This window comes from Plecotus auritus (assembly GCF_963455305.1).
Source record: "Plecotus auritus genome assembly, chromosome: 7".
NCBI lineage: Eukaryota > Metazoa > Chordata > Mammalia > Chiroptera > Vespertilionidae > Plecotus > Plecotus auritus.
In genome coordinates, this window is record NC_137774.1 from 138926956 (window position 1) to 138945945 (window position 18990).

Below are 18990 nucleotides of genomic sequence, written 5' to 3' on the forward strand. Positions count from 1 at the left end.
GTCCCTCAGCCCAGCCTGCACCCTCTCCAATCTGGGACCCCTCAAGGGATGTCCAGCTGCCCATTTAGGCCCAATCCTACCTAGTCGGACATCCCTCTCACAATCCAGGACTGCTGGCTCCCAACTGCTTGCCTGCTTGCCTTCTTGATTGCCCCTAACCATTTCTGCCTGCCAGCCTGATCACCCCCTAACCACTCCCCTAACAGCCTGATTGATGCCTGACTGCTCCCCTGCCAGCCTGATTGCCCCTAACTGTCCTCCCCTTCAGGCCTGGTCACTTCTAACTGCCCTCCCCTGCAGGCCCGGTCGCCCTCAACTTCCCTCCTCTGCCAGCCTGGTCACACCTAACTGCCCTCCCCTGCAGGCTTGATCGCCCCCAACTGCCCTCCCTTGTAGGCCTGATCCCTCCCAACTTCCCTCCCCTGCTGGCCTGATCACCCACAATTGCCCTCCCTTGCAGACCTGGTCCCTCCCAACTGCCCTTCCCTGCTGGCCATCTTGTTGCAGCCATCTTGTGTCCACATGGGGGCAGCCATCTTTGACCACATGGGGACAGCCATCTTGTGTGTTGGAGTGATGGTCAATCTGCATATTACTCTTTTATTAGATAGGATAGAGGCCTGGTGCACGGGTGGGGGCCAGCTGGTTTGCCCTGAAGGGTGTCCCGGATCAGGGTGGGGGTTCCCTTGGGGTGTGGGGCGGCCTGGGTGAGGGGCCTGTGATGGTTTGCAGGCTGGCCACGCCCCCTGGCGACCCACACCGAGGCCCTGTTATCTGGGGTTTATTTATCTTCTATAATTGAAACTTTGTAGCCTTTAGCGGAGCCAAGCCTCCTGCTTGCTCGGTGGCCATAGCCATTTTTGTTGGGACTTATTTATCTTCTATAATTGAAACTTCGTAGCGGAGGCCAAGGCAGGCCAGGACTGCGGGAGCTTGGCTTCCTCCATCACTGGGGGCAACTCAAGCCTCCTGCTCTCTGCAGCTCTGTGGCTGCAGCCATTTTTGTTGGGATTTATTTATCTTCTATAATTGAAACTTTGTAGCCTTGAGTGTAGGCCTGGGCCGGCCAGGGCGGCAGGGAAGCTTGGCTTCCTCCATTGCCGAGGAAACCCAAGCCTCCTGCTTGCTGCAGCTCCGTGGCCGCAGCCCTTGGTTGGGTTTATTTGCATACTCTCTCCTGATTGGCTGGTGGGCGTGGCTTGTGGGTATAGCGGAGGTAGTCAATTTGCATATTACTCTTTTATTAGATAGGATAACAGCTTCTTCACTTGAAAATAACCTTCCTTCCCCTGTTGATTTGACCTTTTTGCTGATATTGCATGCTACCCTGAGACAGTGCCGCTGAGACTGTGGCAGTCACCACTGGGATCTTTGTTTAAAACAAAGCAGTTACACCGAAACTGGTTTGGCTCAGTGGATAGAGCGTCGGCCTGGGGACTGAAGGGTCCTGGGTTTGATTCCGGTCAAGGGCATGTGCCTTGGTTGCAGGCACATCCACGGTGGGAGGTGTACAGGAGGCAGCTGATCGATGTTTCTCTCTCATTGATGTTTCTAGCTCTCTATCCCTCTCCCTTCCTCTCTGTAAAATATCAATAAAATATATTAAAAAATAAAAAAATAAAATAAATAAAACAAAGCAGTTACTTGGGCTGTGTGTTTATTGTGTAGGAATGTTAGGGGTTCCAAATCCGAGCTGGGCTTGTTCACAAAACAGTTTATTACAAAAAAAGCATCTGAAAATAAATTCTTTTTTTTTTAAATATATATTTTATTGATTTTTTACAGAGAGGAAGGGAGAGAGATAGAGAGTTAGAAACATCGAGGAGAGAGAAACATCGATCAGCTGCCTCCTGCACACCTCCTACTGGGGATGTGCCCGCAACCAAGGTACATGCCCTTGACTGGAATCGAACCTGGGACCTTTCAGTTCACAGGCCAACGCTCTATCCACTAAGCCAAACCAGTTAGGGCTGAAAATAAATTCTATTATGGGCTAGATCAGGGACACAAAGAAGATTTGTGAAGGTTTTATAAAGGAGACATCACATCCTTTGTTATACCCAGTGGTAGGAGGGCTTTGGTTGCTATGATGCTTCCTCTCTGCAGAGCTCAACATCTTAATCCATAAAACACCCAGGTGAATGTGCCTAAGGTAGAATGTGAAATGGAACAGGTATGGTGACCAAACTGAGGGCTCTAGGGACTGAGGGGGTCTCCTGGGACACAGGATGTTCAGTCACAGGGCAGTCCCAGCAAATCCAGAGGGTTGGTCCCCCTAGGTTCAGGCCAGAAAGCCTTCCTAAAATGGATAGTTTGACAGTGGATTAGAAAACCATTTATTTACTTAAGGTTAATCTAATGTCATTAAAATATTTTGGCGATGATTTCCCACCCTGGGTTTTCACATGTTTGCTTAACCCTTCCATTTCTGGAGGAATTTCAGAATCCCTTCTGGCAAATAGTGACTTCTAATGGGACGGGTCAATGAGGCCCCATAGTTTGGAGGCACAGTGTAAGATCAAAAGGAGTGTGTGCGATAAAGGAACATCATAGATTCAGAACAGACCTATGGCCAAAAGACCATCCCTGAAGACAGAAAGGCCACTGTTGAGCACTCTGTGAGCACATTTTCTGTGCCACGTGGAAGGAACTGAGATGCCAGGCTGTCCACTCTATGCTCTGCCATTCTGAAGCAGTCTGGACCCCCAGATACACTGACCCTGCTCTCCACTGAGCTCCCATGTGAGCTGCTACCTCCGCCTAGAATTTACTTTCTGTCCAGCACACCCACACACCTGTTCTCAGCTTAGACATCACCTCTGGTGCTTTTCCTATGGTCACCACAGCTTGCCCTTGAATTTGGGGACCCCTGTCACCCCAGTTAGGGCAGCACTTATGCTTTGTTCACCTTTAAGTCCTCACAGTATTACCTACTGCTGGGTATAGAGTAAAGGTACAAGAATGTGAATGACTAAGAGGAATTTCTCCTTTTTTCTCCTTTTTACTTTATGCATAATCACTTTTCTGAAACAGCTTTTAGTTCTTCGGTGTCGGTCACATCAACAGGGTATTACGCTACTTACATGGCACTTACTCTGTAACTGCGCAAGAAACCAAGAGAGGGTGTTGGATGTAATTACTGAGTAAGATGGCCTTGTAGAGCCCAGAAAGTCAGCCTTGGGAGGGCCATCCAGTGTGACCATCTTGTCAAAGCCTTTCCTTAACAGGTGAGAAAAGGAACTCCAGATGGGGATAAAGTGAGAGGTCACGCAGCCAGGCGTGGGGTTTATATTGTGGTTCATGTGGGAAACCCTCCCAATAACCCTCTCCAACTACACTGGTATATTTACTTTTCCTTTTCACGCAATGTTAGTTGTCTCTTTCCCTCACTTCCCAGTTTCTGTCCTAAGACCCCTAATGTCCTGGAGGGCTTGGTTATACAAGATAACAAGGTAGCAGTTACAGAAATATTATCAGGACCTTCTCTGAGGTTTGCTTCCCCCCTACCTGCCCCCGACCATAGATGGCAAATCCCAACTCCCGATGAGCCAGCTCAGCAACACAAAACTTAAGACAGCACACACCTGAACTTTTGCCACTTTTGTATTTTATTGTGGAACTGCGGGTTTTTTTTTCTTTTACATCAAATATCCTCAATGGAAGAGGGGATATTGCACACAAATATCATAAAAGCACTACATATTACTTCCACTGGAAACTAATTTTCTACATTAGATATGACTGAATAGGATAGAAGTGATGCAGGATTATAAGACATAATACCATACACAGCTGCAGACTGACACAAACACCATTCAGAACAAGAGAGAGGAGGGGGAGGTGCCTCTCCACCTGGCTCAAGGCCACCTTGTTCCAGGGCCGGAAGGAGAAGGGCTGCCTTCTGCACGCAGGTGCCCCCCAACCTGGCCCTGGGCAGGGTGTTCCCAAAGGGGCAGATGGTCTGGATGCTCATCTCGATGGTCCGGCTCTGGGAGCTCTGAACAAGTGCAGAGAAGCTATTTCCCCCTTCCTTTGCAGTTTTTGATGCTGCCTTTTAAATCAAGAAAGTCACAGATTTTTTTAAAATAGTAAATCGTTTTAATACCAGGTGAATAACCTAATTGCTTTCAAAGAAATGCTCATCTTTAGGCTGCTTTTGGTGTGTTGTTCAGTTGGTTAGAAGATAAAAGCTTACAGTTTCTTTCAAATGGAAGCAGGATCTTTTCTTCTACATCTGAAGCGCAAAAAAAATAAGGTTATTAAATCTAACTCGCAATGTCATCACTGAGCAAGAACCTCCTGTGACAGACAGGTGACTAAGAGAAGCAAGAAAAGCAATTCAGAATCATAGAACAGCTCCCGAGAGCTGAAATTTGATAATACAGGAACAATGGAAGGTGGTAAAATTTCCGATTAGCAAATGATTTAACCTTATTAAATGACTATTGAAAAGCTTCTAAACTGCATAAGCTATTGGAGACACTTAAAACATTCATATACACTGGGGAAACCATTCACTATGATATGTAAGGTTAAGAAAAAAAATTTTTTTTAACTCCATGGAAAATGGTGTTTGGGGAGGGGGGTCAGTCATTGTATCCAGTCCCACAAGGCTGAGAAAGCATGCACGAGGGTTGGGTCTTGAGAAAGGGGATAGAATTAGTTAAAATTGAAAATGGAGGGTCATCTCTAACATTTAGTCTCTGTAGAATTTTGCTTAAGAATACTACCAAAAAGGTCATGATCATGAGTGCTATCTCGATGGAATCCCATCACTTAAAGAGTGTAAATTCCTTCCACTCAAATATTCCATCTACACAATTGGATCAAGTAACCAGTATGAATACAGCTCCTAGAAGACTGTGTCCATCTTTAGCTTTCACCATAAATGTACATGGTACATTGTGATGGCTGATACTAAACTAATTGTGTATTTATGGAACCAGCAAAATTAGGTTAGTCACCCAGGTAGAGAAAAGGTTTCTGGAAGGACAGGAGCAACTTGTAATGCAAATATTGGTTTTCCTGGTATACTTGGGCTCTGTGGTCATCACTGAGAACAATGAATGGAGAAAGGTACTGATATTTCGTAGGAAAAAGACCAGCTGTATATTTTTACAAAGACCAGCTTGTATATGTTTCCCTTAAATCCCAAAGCAAAAAAAAAAAAAAGGAGTGGGATAAAATCATTATAATTGAAGACTGGTTATAATTCTCCTAAAATGTTTGTATGTTTTAAAAGCAAAAAAAAATGTACATGTTAAAATAAATTTAGTTTGAGAAATTGGGAGAATAATTCCATCTTCTATCAAAGAAAAGTCAACCAGAGGTCTGGATTTGGCAAGAAGGCTGGGAATCTGTTCCTCTTCCCATGCATTATGTGGGCTAACTCAACCCCCAATCGTTAAATAATTGTCTTGGATATCTTAGGTTGTCTCATTAAATAAGTTTGAAGCAGATGAGTTTATGCTCAATTAAATTCACAATGAGTTTTCCATCTTGCGGTAATTTTTTGTACCCTTAATGTGTTGTTATTAAGGACTTGGGGGGAAAAATGGAGTAATAAATAAAAGCTGCATTTCTAAAGAAACCTAAAAAAAATAGAATATTAATTTTTCTTAAAAAAATTAAACATTTGAAAATGTAATTCACAGCATTAAGTACACTGCATAGGTCCTCAGTGAAGGGACCCTGAAGAAGCATTGTTTAAACCCTCATAGTAGTTAGCAGTGCAAAACATACACTTATCAGACAAAAATAAACTAAAATGTTACTTTCGAAATAAATAAAATGAGGTCATTGTTCACTAATCCGTAGATCTCAGAATCTGCGGGAAACGCCACATGACAGAGCACAGCACAGTCGTCACTGAGAAGTTTGCCACACCAGAACACCGGGTGATGGATCTGTCACTTAAAACCTGACGTCAGTCTGAATCATGATCTGGCTTCCCAGATTCATAGTTCAATGATGGGAATGATCTCTGAACTCTACACGATGAACAGTAGGAGTTGGGAATTCATTTGTTTTCAATGTATTATTTCTTTTTTATTTTTTTATTTTCCAGAAAAGAAATCCCAAAGCAAATTTTCGCTAGGGTTCTTTGAACTTGTCTTGGCTCTTTTACCTCCTGGTTGAAGATCTTGAAAGAAGAATGCAGGATATCACTGGATGATGTAGAAGCCTGGAAAAGTAGCCTACCATGCCATTCTCCCCACTCTCAAATAGCACATACTCAGATTTTTATGTATGAAGCAGGGTGGGAGGGATCACTTCCTGGTAGTTATGGGTTTTAATAAATATTATCACTGCAATATCAGACTTCAATCTCACCAGAACTTCAAAAACATTATTCATTTTGTCTTACAAAACACTTAAAAAAAAAAAAAAAAGACTGTCACTTGAAAACTTTCTTTGCATTTTCCTGCAAATGAAAACATTTGTTAAAAAGTTCATCTATGAAAAGTCCTGACACAGCTAAAAAAAATTTCTTCTGTACACTTGTTCCCATAATTATACTGAATTTAACGAAAAATGAAAAAAAAAAAAGCCAATGTAAGACAAAGGAAGGTAAATACTGTACACTTGCTGAAAACCTCTTCCACCATACGATTCAGTTTTCCCAGTTCTGATCATAGAAGCCACTTCAATCTTGAACTCGCAGTAGTAAAGAAGCTGTTAAAGGCTCAGCGTGTTTGGCTGAGGGGCCACAGGGGCACTGAGGTGGTAAACCACACGCATGACTCAGCATCAAACTGTTGCACCAATCAGATTGGCTTCTAGTACCCCCACACGCGCACACACATGCTCCTGTAACTGGAGTAGCTATAATCCTACACGGATGTTTTATAAACTTGCTGTCTCGCATTAAAAAATAATAAGTGCATCAAGTATCTTTGTACATTCAAGTCACTTTCTAAGGCAAATTGTCTACCATATGTCCTCCCAACTGCTTTGGTATTTGCTTGTTCATTGGGGTGGAATTGGTTGTTTCCGCATGCAGGTTAATTGACTCAGAGTGGACTAACTGGGTACACAGGTGCTGGGAGCATGCCTAGACCAATCTACTCGTGTGTTGGAAGAGTCTGAGAGTTCTGAATGGGGTTCAAACCACTTGTGTGTCCAGTCTACACTCACTACGTTATGTCAGCGTGCAGCCTTCAAACTGAAGGAGCTTGATTACAGCATGAAAATCTCACATGCCCTCAAAACAAGTTTTGCTCTTTTTGTGTTCTTCCAGCCAGCTTGTTTTAGAAAATGAAGACCCTTTTTGATGACTCAGACTGACACAAGTTGAAAACTTTGCATATATGGACTACAGAATATAAACTGCCTAAGAAAATGCAGACCAAATTATTGGTTATTTTCTCTTCCTTACCCCACCCTGTTCTCCCTTTTCCTCTCTGGGTATCTCACCAGCCCTCTCTACCATTATATCTCCTTCCCTTGCATTCTTTTTCTTTCTCATTCTCTCTCTCTCCTGCATTCTCTCTCTCTCTTCCTCTCTCTTCCTCTTGCTTTCTCTCTCTTTCTCTAAGACAAATGCCTCTACCTAGCAGAAGTCAATTGAGTTTGCTAGTGCATGAATTCCAAATGTTCAGCAGAGATGAACTAGGGTAGGTCATTTTGCAGTAACTTGAACCCTATTGTGGGGATACTGTTATTTCCCTTAGCAATCAGCAAAAACTGAGCAATATTAGTGACTTGCACCACCATGACACAGCATAGCGTTTGGCAGGTAACAGTTCAGTGACTTATTTAGATGAATTGACTTTTTAGAAAAAGTAGTTTCAAACTGAAGAATTTCTGGAAACAAAGTTCAAATCCTGTGGTGTGGCTGGCCTTGGTCTTTACAGTTCGATCTTGCATGCAGGGAAGGATTCATCTTGCATAACCACGGTGCTGCTGCTTGCTAGAACCATGATGTTGAGGTCTTGCTGTTTCTCATGGGTCTCCTGGTACCATTCCCTCATCACCTCGGAGTCATGAGTCGGGATCAGGGTCACCTGAAGGGAGAGAGCAAACAACGGCTGAAGGGCAGAGCCGGAAATCAGATAAAAAAAAATAAGAACAACAATAAGGTATTAATTAATTAGAGAGAAGGGTAAAGAAAGGAAAATTTTATTATTTTCCTCTGGAAATGCAAAGGATTTTTCTTCAACTTACATTTTCCATGAACCAGAATCAAGCTGCAAGAAAATAGCAAGTTTTTTGGGGGAAGTTGAAGACTGGAACCAAATGCAACTAATGACCAGTCAATTGGTTTATCTATATTCACCATCAATTTCTCAATTCTTTAGTATTAAAAGAAGTGCTTCAGCTAAGGTGGAATTTCTGTATTTCCTTTAACACACTTGGTGAATTTTGCATCAAAGACAATGCATATTTAATGCAAGGAGCTTTGTTTATTATTGCAGCTCAAAGCTTTCTACTGTGTGTAACTAACATTTTTTCCTGAAAACAAAAATTTGCATCTTTAATTTTGGGGGGAGGGGGGAAGAGGGGGAAGTGACAGAGGAGCAGCATGGGTGGGTGGATGGGTGGGTTTGAATAGTAAAAATTCCATCCAGAATTCATTAAGAGGCCACTGGTGCTTCTCATGAGATTTCATATGATTAACTAACAAACAAATCTATTTACTATTATGCAAATACAGTTTACTAGGTGACTTTGCAGACAAGTAAAACTTAGATAAGCAAAGATCACAGCCAAAATAATAAAGAGTAGTCCGTGGCCAGTCATGTTTGTGAGGGGAATATCCTGTTGGGGACCATCATTAGCAATGCCCCTCCTGTAGACAGCTACTTTTCTACTTGGCCACACTGCTAGCTTTGGTCTATTCATGAAACACAAGGGAGTAAAAACAATTCCTTAGCAATTCTCACACAGAAATATGGCCCCTGTGATTCATGCACACTTTCTCTTGGTTTATTAGGAGGAAGGCCAAGTAATCTTGGGCCCATTTGGCAGGTAAATGAATTACACCTGCCTTAGGGTGGGAAAGTGGCTTTCCTCCCAGGACATGGTTGTTACTGGTACCAAGAATAATATTGTAGATTATCTTCTGTGTGTGAAATCCACTCTGTCCTCAGGATATTTCACGTGTGACAGAACCATGAGCACTACACGTGGATCCACAATCACAACGATGCCTCCTTACACACGACACCGTCCCTCTGCCTCTGGGCACAGCTCCACGGGCTGTGCAGATACGGTCCTGGGCTCTTACCTGCATGTTGCTGCCCCACTGGGCCTTCCCTTCCAACAGGGCATCCAGGACAGCCCGGCTGGGCTCCTCGGCAGCAGGGTCATTCCCACTCACCACGTAGTAGGACGACCTCACTCTCTTGAAAAATTCGACATCGACATTCTTACTATTGCTGTGGTTGGGAATATAGCACAGGTCCAAGTACACAGGCGGGCCTGGAGGCACAGCTGAGGGTTTGGTTGTCTTGGTGGTCCCTGGTCCTTTGGTAAATAAACAAAGAGAAAGCCAGGGTCACAGGAATGCGAAGAGAACCCCAGGTTCAGGACACCTCCCCTACTCATCCACATAGGACGTGCAAAGAGAGACTGGGCATTTTACTAGTAGCCCTGGCATTTAACCATTTTAATCTGCATTTAGTAAACCACAGTGAAGCAATGTTAGTAATCCACGTTAGGAACTCATTTGAAAGCAATATTGCCCCTAGCTGAATATTATACCCTAACATTTGACCTAGAAACTGGTTTAGATTTTAACTTTGTATGATTTCCAAGTCCCTCAGCACCTCAACTTCATTCATAATCTGTTGAAAGGTCACTTTCCTTAGCACAATACTCTCAAAAGAGAAACCTCTCCCTAGACAAGGCGGGATACCAAACTTAGTGAGAGGAGGGTTCAGAAAGACTAGGCTTTCTCTAGCCAATCAGGACATACCAAACTGGTGAAAGGGGTATCTGGTTGCCAGAATTCCCAGTCTAAAATAAAAAAAGCCTGGGCAAAGTGAAGATTCAAATTAACCCCAAAGTTTCTTGGCATCTTGTTAGGTGAGCTGGCTTTCTGACTTGTTCTAGTTAGAAGGTTTAAACTTTTTGAAACAAAAATAAAACTAGCATTCTAAAGCAGTGATTCTTCACCCTGGCTGCATAATTAGAATCAACTAATACTTATTAGTACTTAATGCTTAATACTGATGCCCAGGTCCCACATCCCAGAGTCTAACTTAATGGGGCTGGGGTGGAGGTCTGGGCACCACAATCTTTTAAAAGCACCCCAGGTAATTCTAATGTGCAGCTGGTTTGAGACTACTGCTAAGTCATTTAAAATACCAACCGGATTCTATATATTTAATCCTATTTCCTTTCTCCTTAGGATGTTTAAAGACTGTCACCCAGAGTCAAAACCACCAGTGAACTCCATCAACTGCCCACTTTTTTTTTTTTAAATATATTTTATTGATATTTTACAGAGAGGAAGGGAGAGGGATAGAGAGTTAGAAACATTGATGAGAGAGAAACATTGATCAGCTGCCTCCTGCACACCCCCCACTGGGGATGTGCCCGCAACACAGGTACATGCCCTTGACCGGAATCGAACCTGGGACCCTTCAGTCCGCAGGCCGACGCTCTATCCACTGAGCCAAACCGGTTTCGGCTCAACTGCCCACTTTTATTTTTAAGGGTTTGGGGGAGTGGTGAGAATCAGCCAAGCTGATATCTAGATACACTGACTCATTTTAGTGAATCTGAGCTGAAAGCCCTCAAATATCCACGTGTAGGCCTCCCAAAGACTCTGACTTACAGCAGAATTTTGTGAGGTATAGTTTTTTTAATAATTAAAAATGCCAGGCCCTAGCTTGTTTGGCTCAATGGGTGGAGCATCGACCTGCACACTGAAGGGTCCCAGGTTCGATTCCGGTCAAGTCATATGCCTGGGTTGCAGGCTCAATCTCCAGTAGGGGGTGTGCAGGAGGCAGCCGATCAATAATTCTCTCTCATCATTAAAGTTTCAATCTCTCTCTCCCTCTCCCTTCCTCTCTGAAATCAATAAAATATATATATATATATATATTTTAAATGCCTACAATTTCCCCTTGCACACTAAATCACTACCATCGACACCAAATGAATGTCACTCATACAGAAGCACAAACTGAGGGAACTGACAGAAGTTTACCCAGGTTTGTTTTAAAAATCAATTAATAGTGCAATTTTGTCTTTTTAGAGATCTGTTGGAAAAGAATCTTCATGCAACAGAAATTAAGCCATCTGAGACCTGTTCCATCAAAAACCCAGATATTGCTGAGAACTTGATAAATCTGAAAATTGGGACCAAAACATGAATGATCAGAAGTCAGGCATATTGCTCCTGCCATGTGCAATTTAATCCAAAATAGAATTCTGAGTCTCAGTTAGCAAGACTGTGGGGTGGGGGGGGGGGGGGGATATAAGAAGAGCCTTTGATGCTCTTCTCTTAATTTGTTCAGAATACCCACTGGCCGACTGAAATTATGGTACTTGTTGGCCAATAAGAAAACAGAACATTGCCTTTAATGGGGATGCAGCTCTAGCTTGGTTATTTTTTTAAATTAAAAATTTTATAATTTTAATTTCAAAATGTTATAATTTAAAATTTAAGTAAAAACATTAAATCTAAATCTTAGGCCTATATTGGATATTCCAGGGTTGGCTTGGAACTCTAGTTCTCCCTAGGCCTTTGGGAACTCTGTCACCTGCACTTCATTCTGGGGCCAGCATGGCTAAAGCCATTGCCAATACCGTCTTCCAAAGGAGCCTGAAATACTTCCTTGATTCTGAAGACTTAGAACAAAGCTGCAGTTGCTGTGTGGCAGAATGAGCAAACCCAGGAATCTCATCTGGTGAACCAGAGCTGCTCTGGGCCATATACTGAGCTGTCCCCAAGCTTTCGGACAACATGGGGCTGAGACTGATACCTTTAGACAGAAGAGATAGTAAAGGGAAGGGAGAGCACCCAGTTGTACTCTCTCACTTTCCCAGTACAAGGTCAAAGGAAAGTCAAAGGCTCCCGTTAAAAGTGGGATAGTTGTGGATGCCAGCACCTTCCACCTACCTGCAGTTGCAGTCTTGACTGATTTGGATGCGGAGGCGTTGGCGGCATTCTTGGTCTCCTTGTCTTTCTCTTCCCCACGTGCAGCTTTGACCTCAGGTGTGGTGGCGAGTTTTGTTGCTTTTTCCACCGATTCCTTCTTCTTAGGAGAAGTTACTCTGGACACCTTATCTGAGGATTCTTTCAAGCCCCCTGGTTTGGGTGAAGCTGCAGAGGGCTTAGACTTCCCATCACTCTTTTTGACAGGTGAAGATGACTTGGTCTTTATACCTGGCTTTTTGGTTTTGGTCTTCTCTTTCAGGTCTTTCTTCAGAGCTTTGCCCAGGTTCTGCTCATTGGCCAAGGCCTCTGGGTCCATCATGGACACATCAGGGTGGCGTGGAGAAGGGCTGCGGTCCTGCATGGGGGCTGGAGGTGGGTCCATGTGTTTGTATGTGACGGTTTTGTCTGTGGGGATGGTTTCCGATTCATCTTCAGAGTCAATATTTGCATCAGCTGTGATGGAGGGGCACTCTTCAGTCTCTGGGGGGACATCGGAGTCAGTCTGAGATGGGGCCGACTCGCTGACTGAGGTGGGAGGGGTTTCATCACATTGTCGCCCCTGTGGCTTTCCTCCTGGAGGTGGTGGGCCCCCCCCTGATTGGGTGAGGGGCCTCTCGGATTCTTCAGTTGGCTCTTCACTGGCAAACCACTCGAGAGGATTGGGATTAATGAAGGAGGGTGACAGCTCTGTCTTGGGATGTTTGTATTCACAGGAGGACACGAGGCATAAATCAACATCCTGGCGAGCCTCCGAGGGGGACTTATTTTCTGTAGTGTAGCACTGGTCTGAAGTCTCATAGGAATATGTATTCCCCTGGGGTGTTCTAGTGATTTTCTCTGAAGTCTCATAACAGTATGTGGAATCATCAGGGGTTCGTGTAGTTTTTGTAGATGTCTCATAGGTGTAACTTTCAGACTCAGGGAAACTGGAAATTTTCTCAGTGGTCTCATAAGAGTAGCTGGAATCTCCAGGTGTGTGGCCACCATCTTCAGAGTCATCATAGCCATTGCTGATGTCATCCAGCAGCCTACTAGACCTCTCAGTCTTTTCGTAGGTATAACCACTCAATTCAGGGGTTCTTGTTGTCTTCTCACTTATCTCATATGAATACCCACCCTCTTCCGGGGCCCGTGTGGTCTTTTCAGTAATTTCATAAGCACAGCCACCATCTTCAGGAGTCTTGGTGGTTTTCTCAATGGTCTCATAGGAATAGCCACTGTCACTTGGGGCTTTAGTGGTTCTCTCTGTCTTCTCATAGTAATAGCCACCCTTTTCTGGGGTTCGGGTGGGTTTCTCATAAGACTCGTAGGGGTAACCTTCTTTATCTGGGGAACTACTTGTTTTCTCAGGCTTCTGGTAGGCATAGCTGAAGTCACCAGGTGTCTTCCCTCCATTGTCCTTCTCCAAACCAGGTGTGGTCAAATCTCTATTCAAGGCTAGATGGCGTTGCATCGTATCAAATAGCATTGAGGCACGGAAGCCATAGGGCTCTGTGGATGTTGCTTCCATTGATGGAGGAGCAGAAGTGTCATAAGCTTCTATGTTTTCTTTGACTGCCGAGGTAGAATCTGAAAAACTAGGTGAATATAAAGGAGAGGACTCTCTTGGGGTGAGTGGAGAGATATCAGATTTTGGTGACAATGTCTCTCCTTCCAGATTTCGCACTTTTTCAGAGGTGAGTGAGGCATATAAGGATATATCTCTGGGAGGAACAACATCAGATAGAGTATCTTCTTGGAGAGGAGAAGCTATCTGAGAAGGGGTATGTGCAGAAGAGGTGGATGGGGAGGCCTCGACCTGAGATACTGAGATGAGCTCTGAAAGATCATTATCTTGGGTGTAGGATGGCTCCTCCATTGGTGCTATCTTATGTGATAAACTAGAGTCCTGCATGTCAGAGGGACTGTAGTCCACCTCAGTTGGCCCATTTTCAGTGATGTGAAGCACACTCGCACCCATTGTAGGGTGATCTGGAGACTGTCGACTAAAGTCCATAGCAAGGGAGTGCTCGGGGGATTCTTGACCAAATTCAATAGACATCGAGGATTGTTCAGACCTATGATCTTGAACAGGTGTCCTGGATTTGGCTGTTTTAGGGGAAAAGTCTGGTGGAGAAATTGACATTGGTCTTGGACATTCTTCTTTAGATGGAGACATTTCTGTTTCCTGAAAAGTGGTAGGCGTTTGCACGACAGATACGGAAAGGGAGTCGTCTACTTCTGTGGAATGGGGGGAACCAACCTCAGCATGCAATGAAGGAGATACATCATCTGTTGTTGGCTCTGGAAATGAGCTTGTAGCCACGGAGGCTGTGGAGACTGAGGCCACACCCTCCATATGAGAATATGTGTCTTCCGCTACACCTTCATCAACAGGAGTAGCTGACTTGTCAGAAACAGTACCTTCAGAGATGGACATCTTAGTGTCTTCTTTAAAAGATCCAAACTGACTGACATCTATTTGTGTAGGAGAAACATCTCCTCCTAACTTCCTTTCATCTAAAGCCAGTCCTGATTGAGAGCTCATGGTTTCAACATTGTCAGTTTTCTTTTGTTGACCAAAGTCCTCCTTTATTGGTATAAAGTCTGTGCTCTTCCCTTGCTGTTTGTCTTGGAAGAGACCAGTGGAAGTCATGTCAGAAACTGGACTTATTTGGTCTGGAAAGCCTTTTTTTCCATTCTTTCCTTCAAAGGGACTTTCAGTATATCTACTAGGAGCCTTGTGGTCAGCACTCAGAAAACTTTCATATGCAGACTCGGATCCAATTAAGGGAGGGCTCCGTAAAGGAGACAACACTTTTTCAATAGGAGACTCTGAGTCAGGAACAGGTTCATCCATGGGACTTATGGAAGCCCTTTCATTCTCATCTTTGGCTTCATTGAATTCAAAGCTCACTGGAACTGCTGATGATTTTTCAATGACTTCTGTGGGGAGGTGACTGGTTTTCTCATCAGTTGGAGATTGGTAGTAAGGTGTGTGGCCAGCACTGCCAGTCACAGACTGAGATGGAGACACCACTTCCAGGGTCTTATCCTCAGGACTAGCACAATGTTCTTCCACTACTTCTTGGGTCATTTCAGGAGACACTGGGACTGCTTTTGTCTTTACTGAGACTTTAATCTCATTGGGTGTCAGAGAAAAGTTCACACTACGTTCACCCAGGGGGGTCTTTTCTAGGGGTGATGGTGGAGACGGGCTCAGGGATGGGCTCTTGGATGGACTAAGTTTTTCATCTGAAACTGCTGAGACGGTGTCTTTGATCTCCAACGTGGCACTGGCTTTCCTTGCTTTCTCTTCAGCACAGTAAGCATCACGTAGAACAGATTTGCTAAATTTGTCTTCCTCCATGGATGAAGGTGGTGAGATGGTGGAGGCTGAAGCATTGTAATCTTTCCCATCAGTGGCATCTGTTTTTGACCCTTCAGATAATCCATTGAGTGATGTGACAGCAGGTTTGGTGTATTCCTGAGAATACAGCAAAGACTCATATTTAGTGATGTTTACAAATTCTTGAGATGGGGATTCTGTCTCCTCATTGTTGGTCTCATCACTCATCACATCGCGAGGAGTAGACATCTCATCCATTGGGGTGGGCTCACTGGATATCTCAATGGTAGACTGAGTATAACCAGAGGTGGCAGTGAATTCTTCAGGCTGGTCTTCTCGATTCTCCTCATCAGAAGCAGTGGCCTCACTTTCCGAGCCTCCAGGTAAAGTCTCGTCCTGAATTGTAGATGCAGGTTCCTGGGCAGGAGACTGGGCTCCCTGTTGCTTGGTTGAAGTGGTGAGGAATCCATACTGATCCTCAGCACCACTAGCCTCCGCAGCCTTGTCAACCACGGCCATCACATAATCTTCAGCTTCAGCTTTTTCGGGTTCATATCCTTCCTCTCTGGCATCCTCAGCTTTGTCCTCCTCCTCATCATCCTCCTCAGATTGTTCAGCTTCTCCTTTCTCCACTGCCTCATCCATGTCTTCTTCTGCTCGGTCATCACCACTGGCCACAGACTCCCTCTTCTCCTTGATGTGTGCATCTGCCTCAGCCTTGGCACTTTCCTCCTCCTCCATGAGGCTGTGCTTGGAGGTGCTCACACACACATTTTCTTCACCATCCTCTTCTGGCTCCTCAGCCTCTTCAGTTTCTGCCTTCTCTTCATAGTCTCCAGTCTCTGAAGATTCTTCAAACCCTGCTCCTTCATCTTCAAATTTTTCGTTGTCCTCCACCCCTTGCTTCTCAACTGGCTCCAGCTCCTCTGGTGTTTGCTCACATTCACCCTCCCCTTCGGTGGTGGTGATTCCCTCATCAGGGGACTCGGCAGAACCTTTGATGACTTCTGTCTCTTTTTGAATGACATAGGCTTCGCCTGGCTCCGTTGCCTTCAGTTTCTCTTCATCTTCAATCAGCTCCAGCTGAGGCTTGATGTCTTTTGCTACATTGACCTCTTCAGCCTTTAGTTCTTCAAAGTCCTTTGTTAGATCCTCAGGGGATGACATAAGGGACCTCTCAGCTTCCAGTTCTTTGGCAGGGCCAGTGGTTGCTATTCCAGCTGCTGCCACCACGGCCGCTGCAGTGGCCACAGTGCCGATGGCTGCCGCTGCAGCCTCTGTTGTCTTGCCTTCCTTCTTAATGACTTTAATTTTCCCCTTCTCCTTTGGCTTTCCAACAGCAAGAGAATCTTTCTTGACAGATTCTTCCTTCTTGGGTACTTTTGGTTTTAATGCAGCTGGTTTCTTTGCTTCAGATAGAGGAGTAGATGATTTCTTTACATCTTTAGGAAGTTTCTTAATTTCTTTTTTGGGTTCCTTTTCTTCCTTTTTAATTTCCTTCTTGTCTTCCTTCTTAACTTCCTTTTTGGCTTCCTTCAGGGGTGTTTCCTTCTTAACCTCTTTCTTAGGTTCTTTTTTCTCTTCTTTCTTAATTTCTTTTTTGACTTCCTTTTTCACTTCTTCCTTTTTTGGTTTTTCCTCCTTCTTAATAGGTGTTTTGTCCTCCTTTTTAGCCACTTCTTTCTTTGGCTTTTCCTTCTCCTCTTTCTTTTCTTCAGACTTGACTTTTGTTTCCTTTTTCACCACCTTCTCCTTGGTGACTTTGGGTTTGACATCTGTAGCTTGCTTTTCAGCCATCTCGGCTTTCACCGGAGGCTGTTCTTCTTTGCTAGGCACCTCCTTTTCGGTCACTGGAGGTTTGGTCTCTGTTTTTACTGGCTTGTCTTTTTTCACTGTTACCTTTTCTTTGCTTTCAATCTTGGGTGGCTTTTCCACGTGATTTGCTTTTGTAACTTCCGGAGTTTCTTCTTTAGACTCCTTTCGCACAGATTTGCTAGCAAGTGGTTTTGTGGCTGGCTTCAGACTTTCTCGGCTATCAGCCCTCTGTTTCAGTTTTACTTGTTTCACAGCAGGAGCAGCCACCTGGCCAGTTAGATCCTTCTGGGTGGCCAGTGGCTGTTTCAGGAAGTCTAAATGTTTGAGCTTTTCCAGTCCCTCCAGAATATTGTATTGGGTGCTGTTTCCAGGAAACAGGACTCGGATGATTTTCTCTGCAGGGTTTGCTGGATGCCATACAATCAAAGATGAGACTGAGGTTAAGTAGGAAATTGGGATATCTATTTCTTGACCATTAGGCAGCATAAATTCAGCCTTGTCTTTGTTGGTGCCAGTCCACTGCTGCATAAAATACTGCATTTCCTTGCTGCTCTTGACTGGGTTAAGCACATACATCTCAAGTTTACCAACTCCCATTTTTTGGAAAAGAATGACAGGATCAATGGTGTTGCTTACACTTCTGAACAGAGGTTCTGGTTTCATGGACAATTTGTTTAGATACTGGAGAGTGAAGCAAGCTTCTTCTATGCTTCTCTTCATCTTGATGTTTGGCTCTGGGTTTTTCAGATTTTCTGGGACATTGAGAAATACAACTCCTAAGTCAGGGGAGATGAGGTTTTTCATCCAGTCACTGTTGGTGGTGGAGCCTTGGGACTGTTCTTCCTCAAGCTCTGCGATTTTCCGCTGCAGCATGCTGTTTATTCCAGGCAAATTGTCGTCCCCAATGTGGGTGAGCAGGATGGAGTCCACTCGGTCCAGGTGTCGGATGAGCTTCCAGAAGCAGGATTTTCTTTCTGACCCTCCATTGATGAGCATATTGAATCCGTTCACTGCAAACAAGGCAGAATCACCCCTCCCTCCTGGAAAAATGTAGCAACATGGCTTGGAGAGCTTTAGAAATCCACCCGAGGTGGGGGGTTCCAGGATATCAAAGGGAGATGGGACTTCCACTGATTCTGAGAGATACTCGGTGAACTCGGAAAGTCCTTCCATTTCTGGCAATATAGAAGCTGAGTTGAGTTTAATATTGATGAAGTCTTGGAGATTGTGTCTGTCAAGGTTGGAGTTCTTCCAGTCCCCTTCTTCGGGACAAAAGAGGGTCAAACTAGCTTTGTTGGCAGGATGGGTGGTACTCAGTAATTCCCCAATCTGGGATTTAAAAAATAATAAACAAAGAAAGAAAAGGTTTAAGTGAATGTCATCACTGATCCACCATCTCCATGTATTAATAGATATTATAGGATCATTGGACGCATAAAGGACTGACTTCAGGGATGCTGGTTGTTTAAATTCTGAAATATTTCCACAATGGTAGGTGAATAGCCTCTGTCCTGACCATCCCACACACTGCTCCCTTAGGCCTCAACCACCTCCCAGAACACCTCTACATAATCTTTCTTGTGCAGCAGGAGAACTCCAGAACTCTGGTCCAATTCTAAGACCAGTGACCATTTGGAAGATCAGGGCCTGTGCTACAGTGGTTATGAAATACTTTGATATTACAGTGGGGTGTGCAGGACACAGCCTCTCCCTTCCTCTCTGAAATATATATATA

The 18990-nt window shown here is 44.2% G+C and overlaps 1 protein-coding gene across 2 annotated transcripts in view; it reads right to left on the bottom strand.

The window, feature by feature from the left end:
• Window positions 1-3587: 3587 nt before the first annotated feature.
• The window catches only part of MAP1B (microtubule associated protein 1B), a 91562-nt gene continuing 76159 nt past the window's right edge, over window positions 3588-18990 (bottom strand). For both annotated transcript variants that reach the window (XM_080682037.1, XM_080682038.1), the window contains 3 exons: window positions 12074-18584; window positions 9230-9468; window positions 3588-8006 (listed from right to left, as the gene is read on the bottom strand). In XM_080682037.1, coding sequence (XP_080538163.1) covers window positions 7851-8006; window positions 9230-9468; window positions 12074-18584 — 6906 coding nt within the window. In that variant the 3' untranslated portion in view covers window positions 3588-7850. The remainder of the gene's footprint in view (window positions 8007-9229; window positions 9469-12073; window positions 18585-18990) is intronic.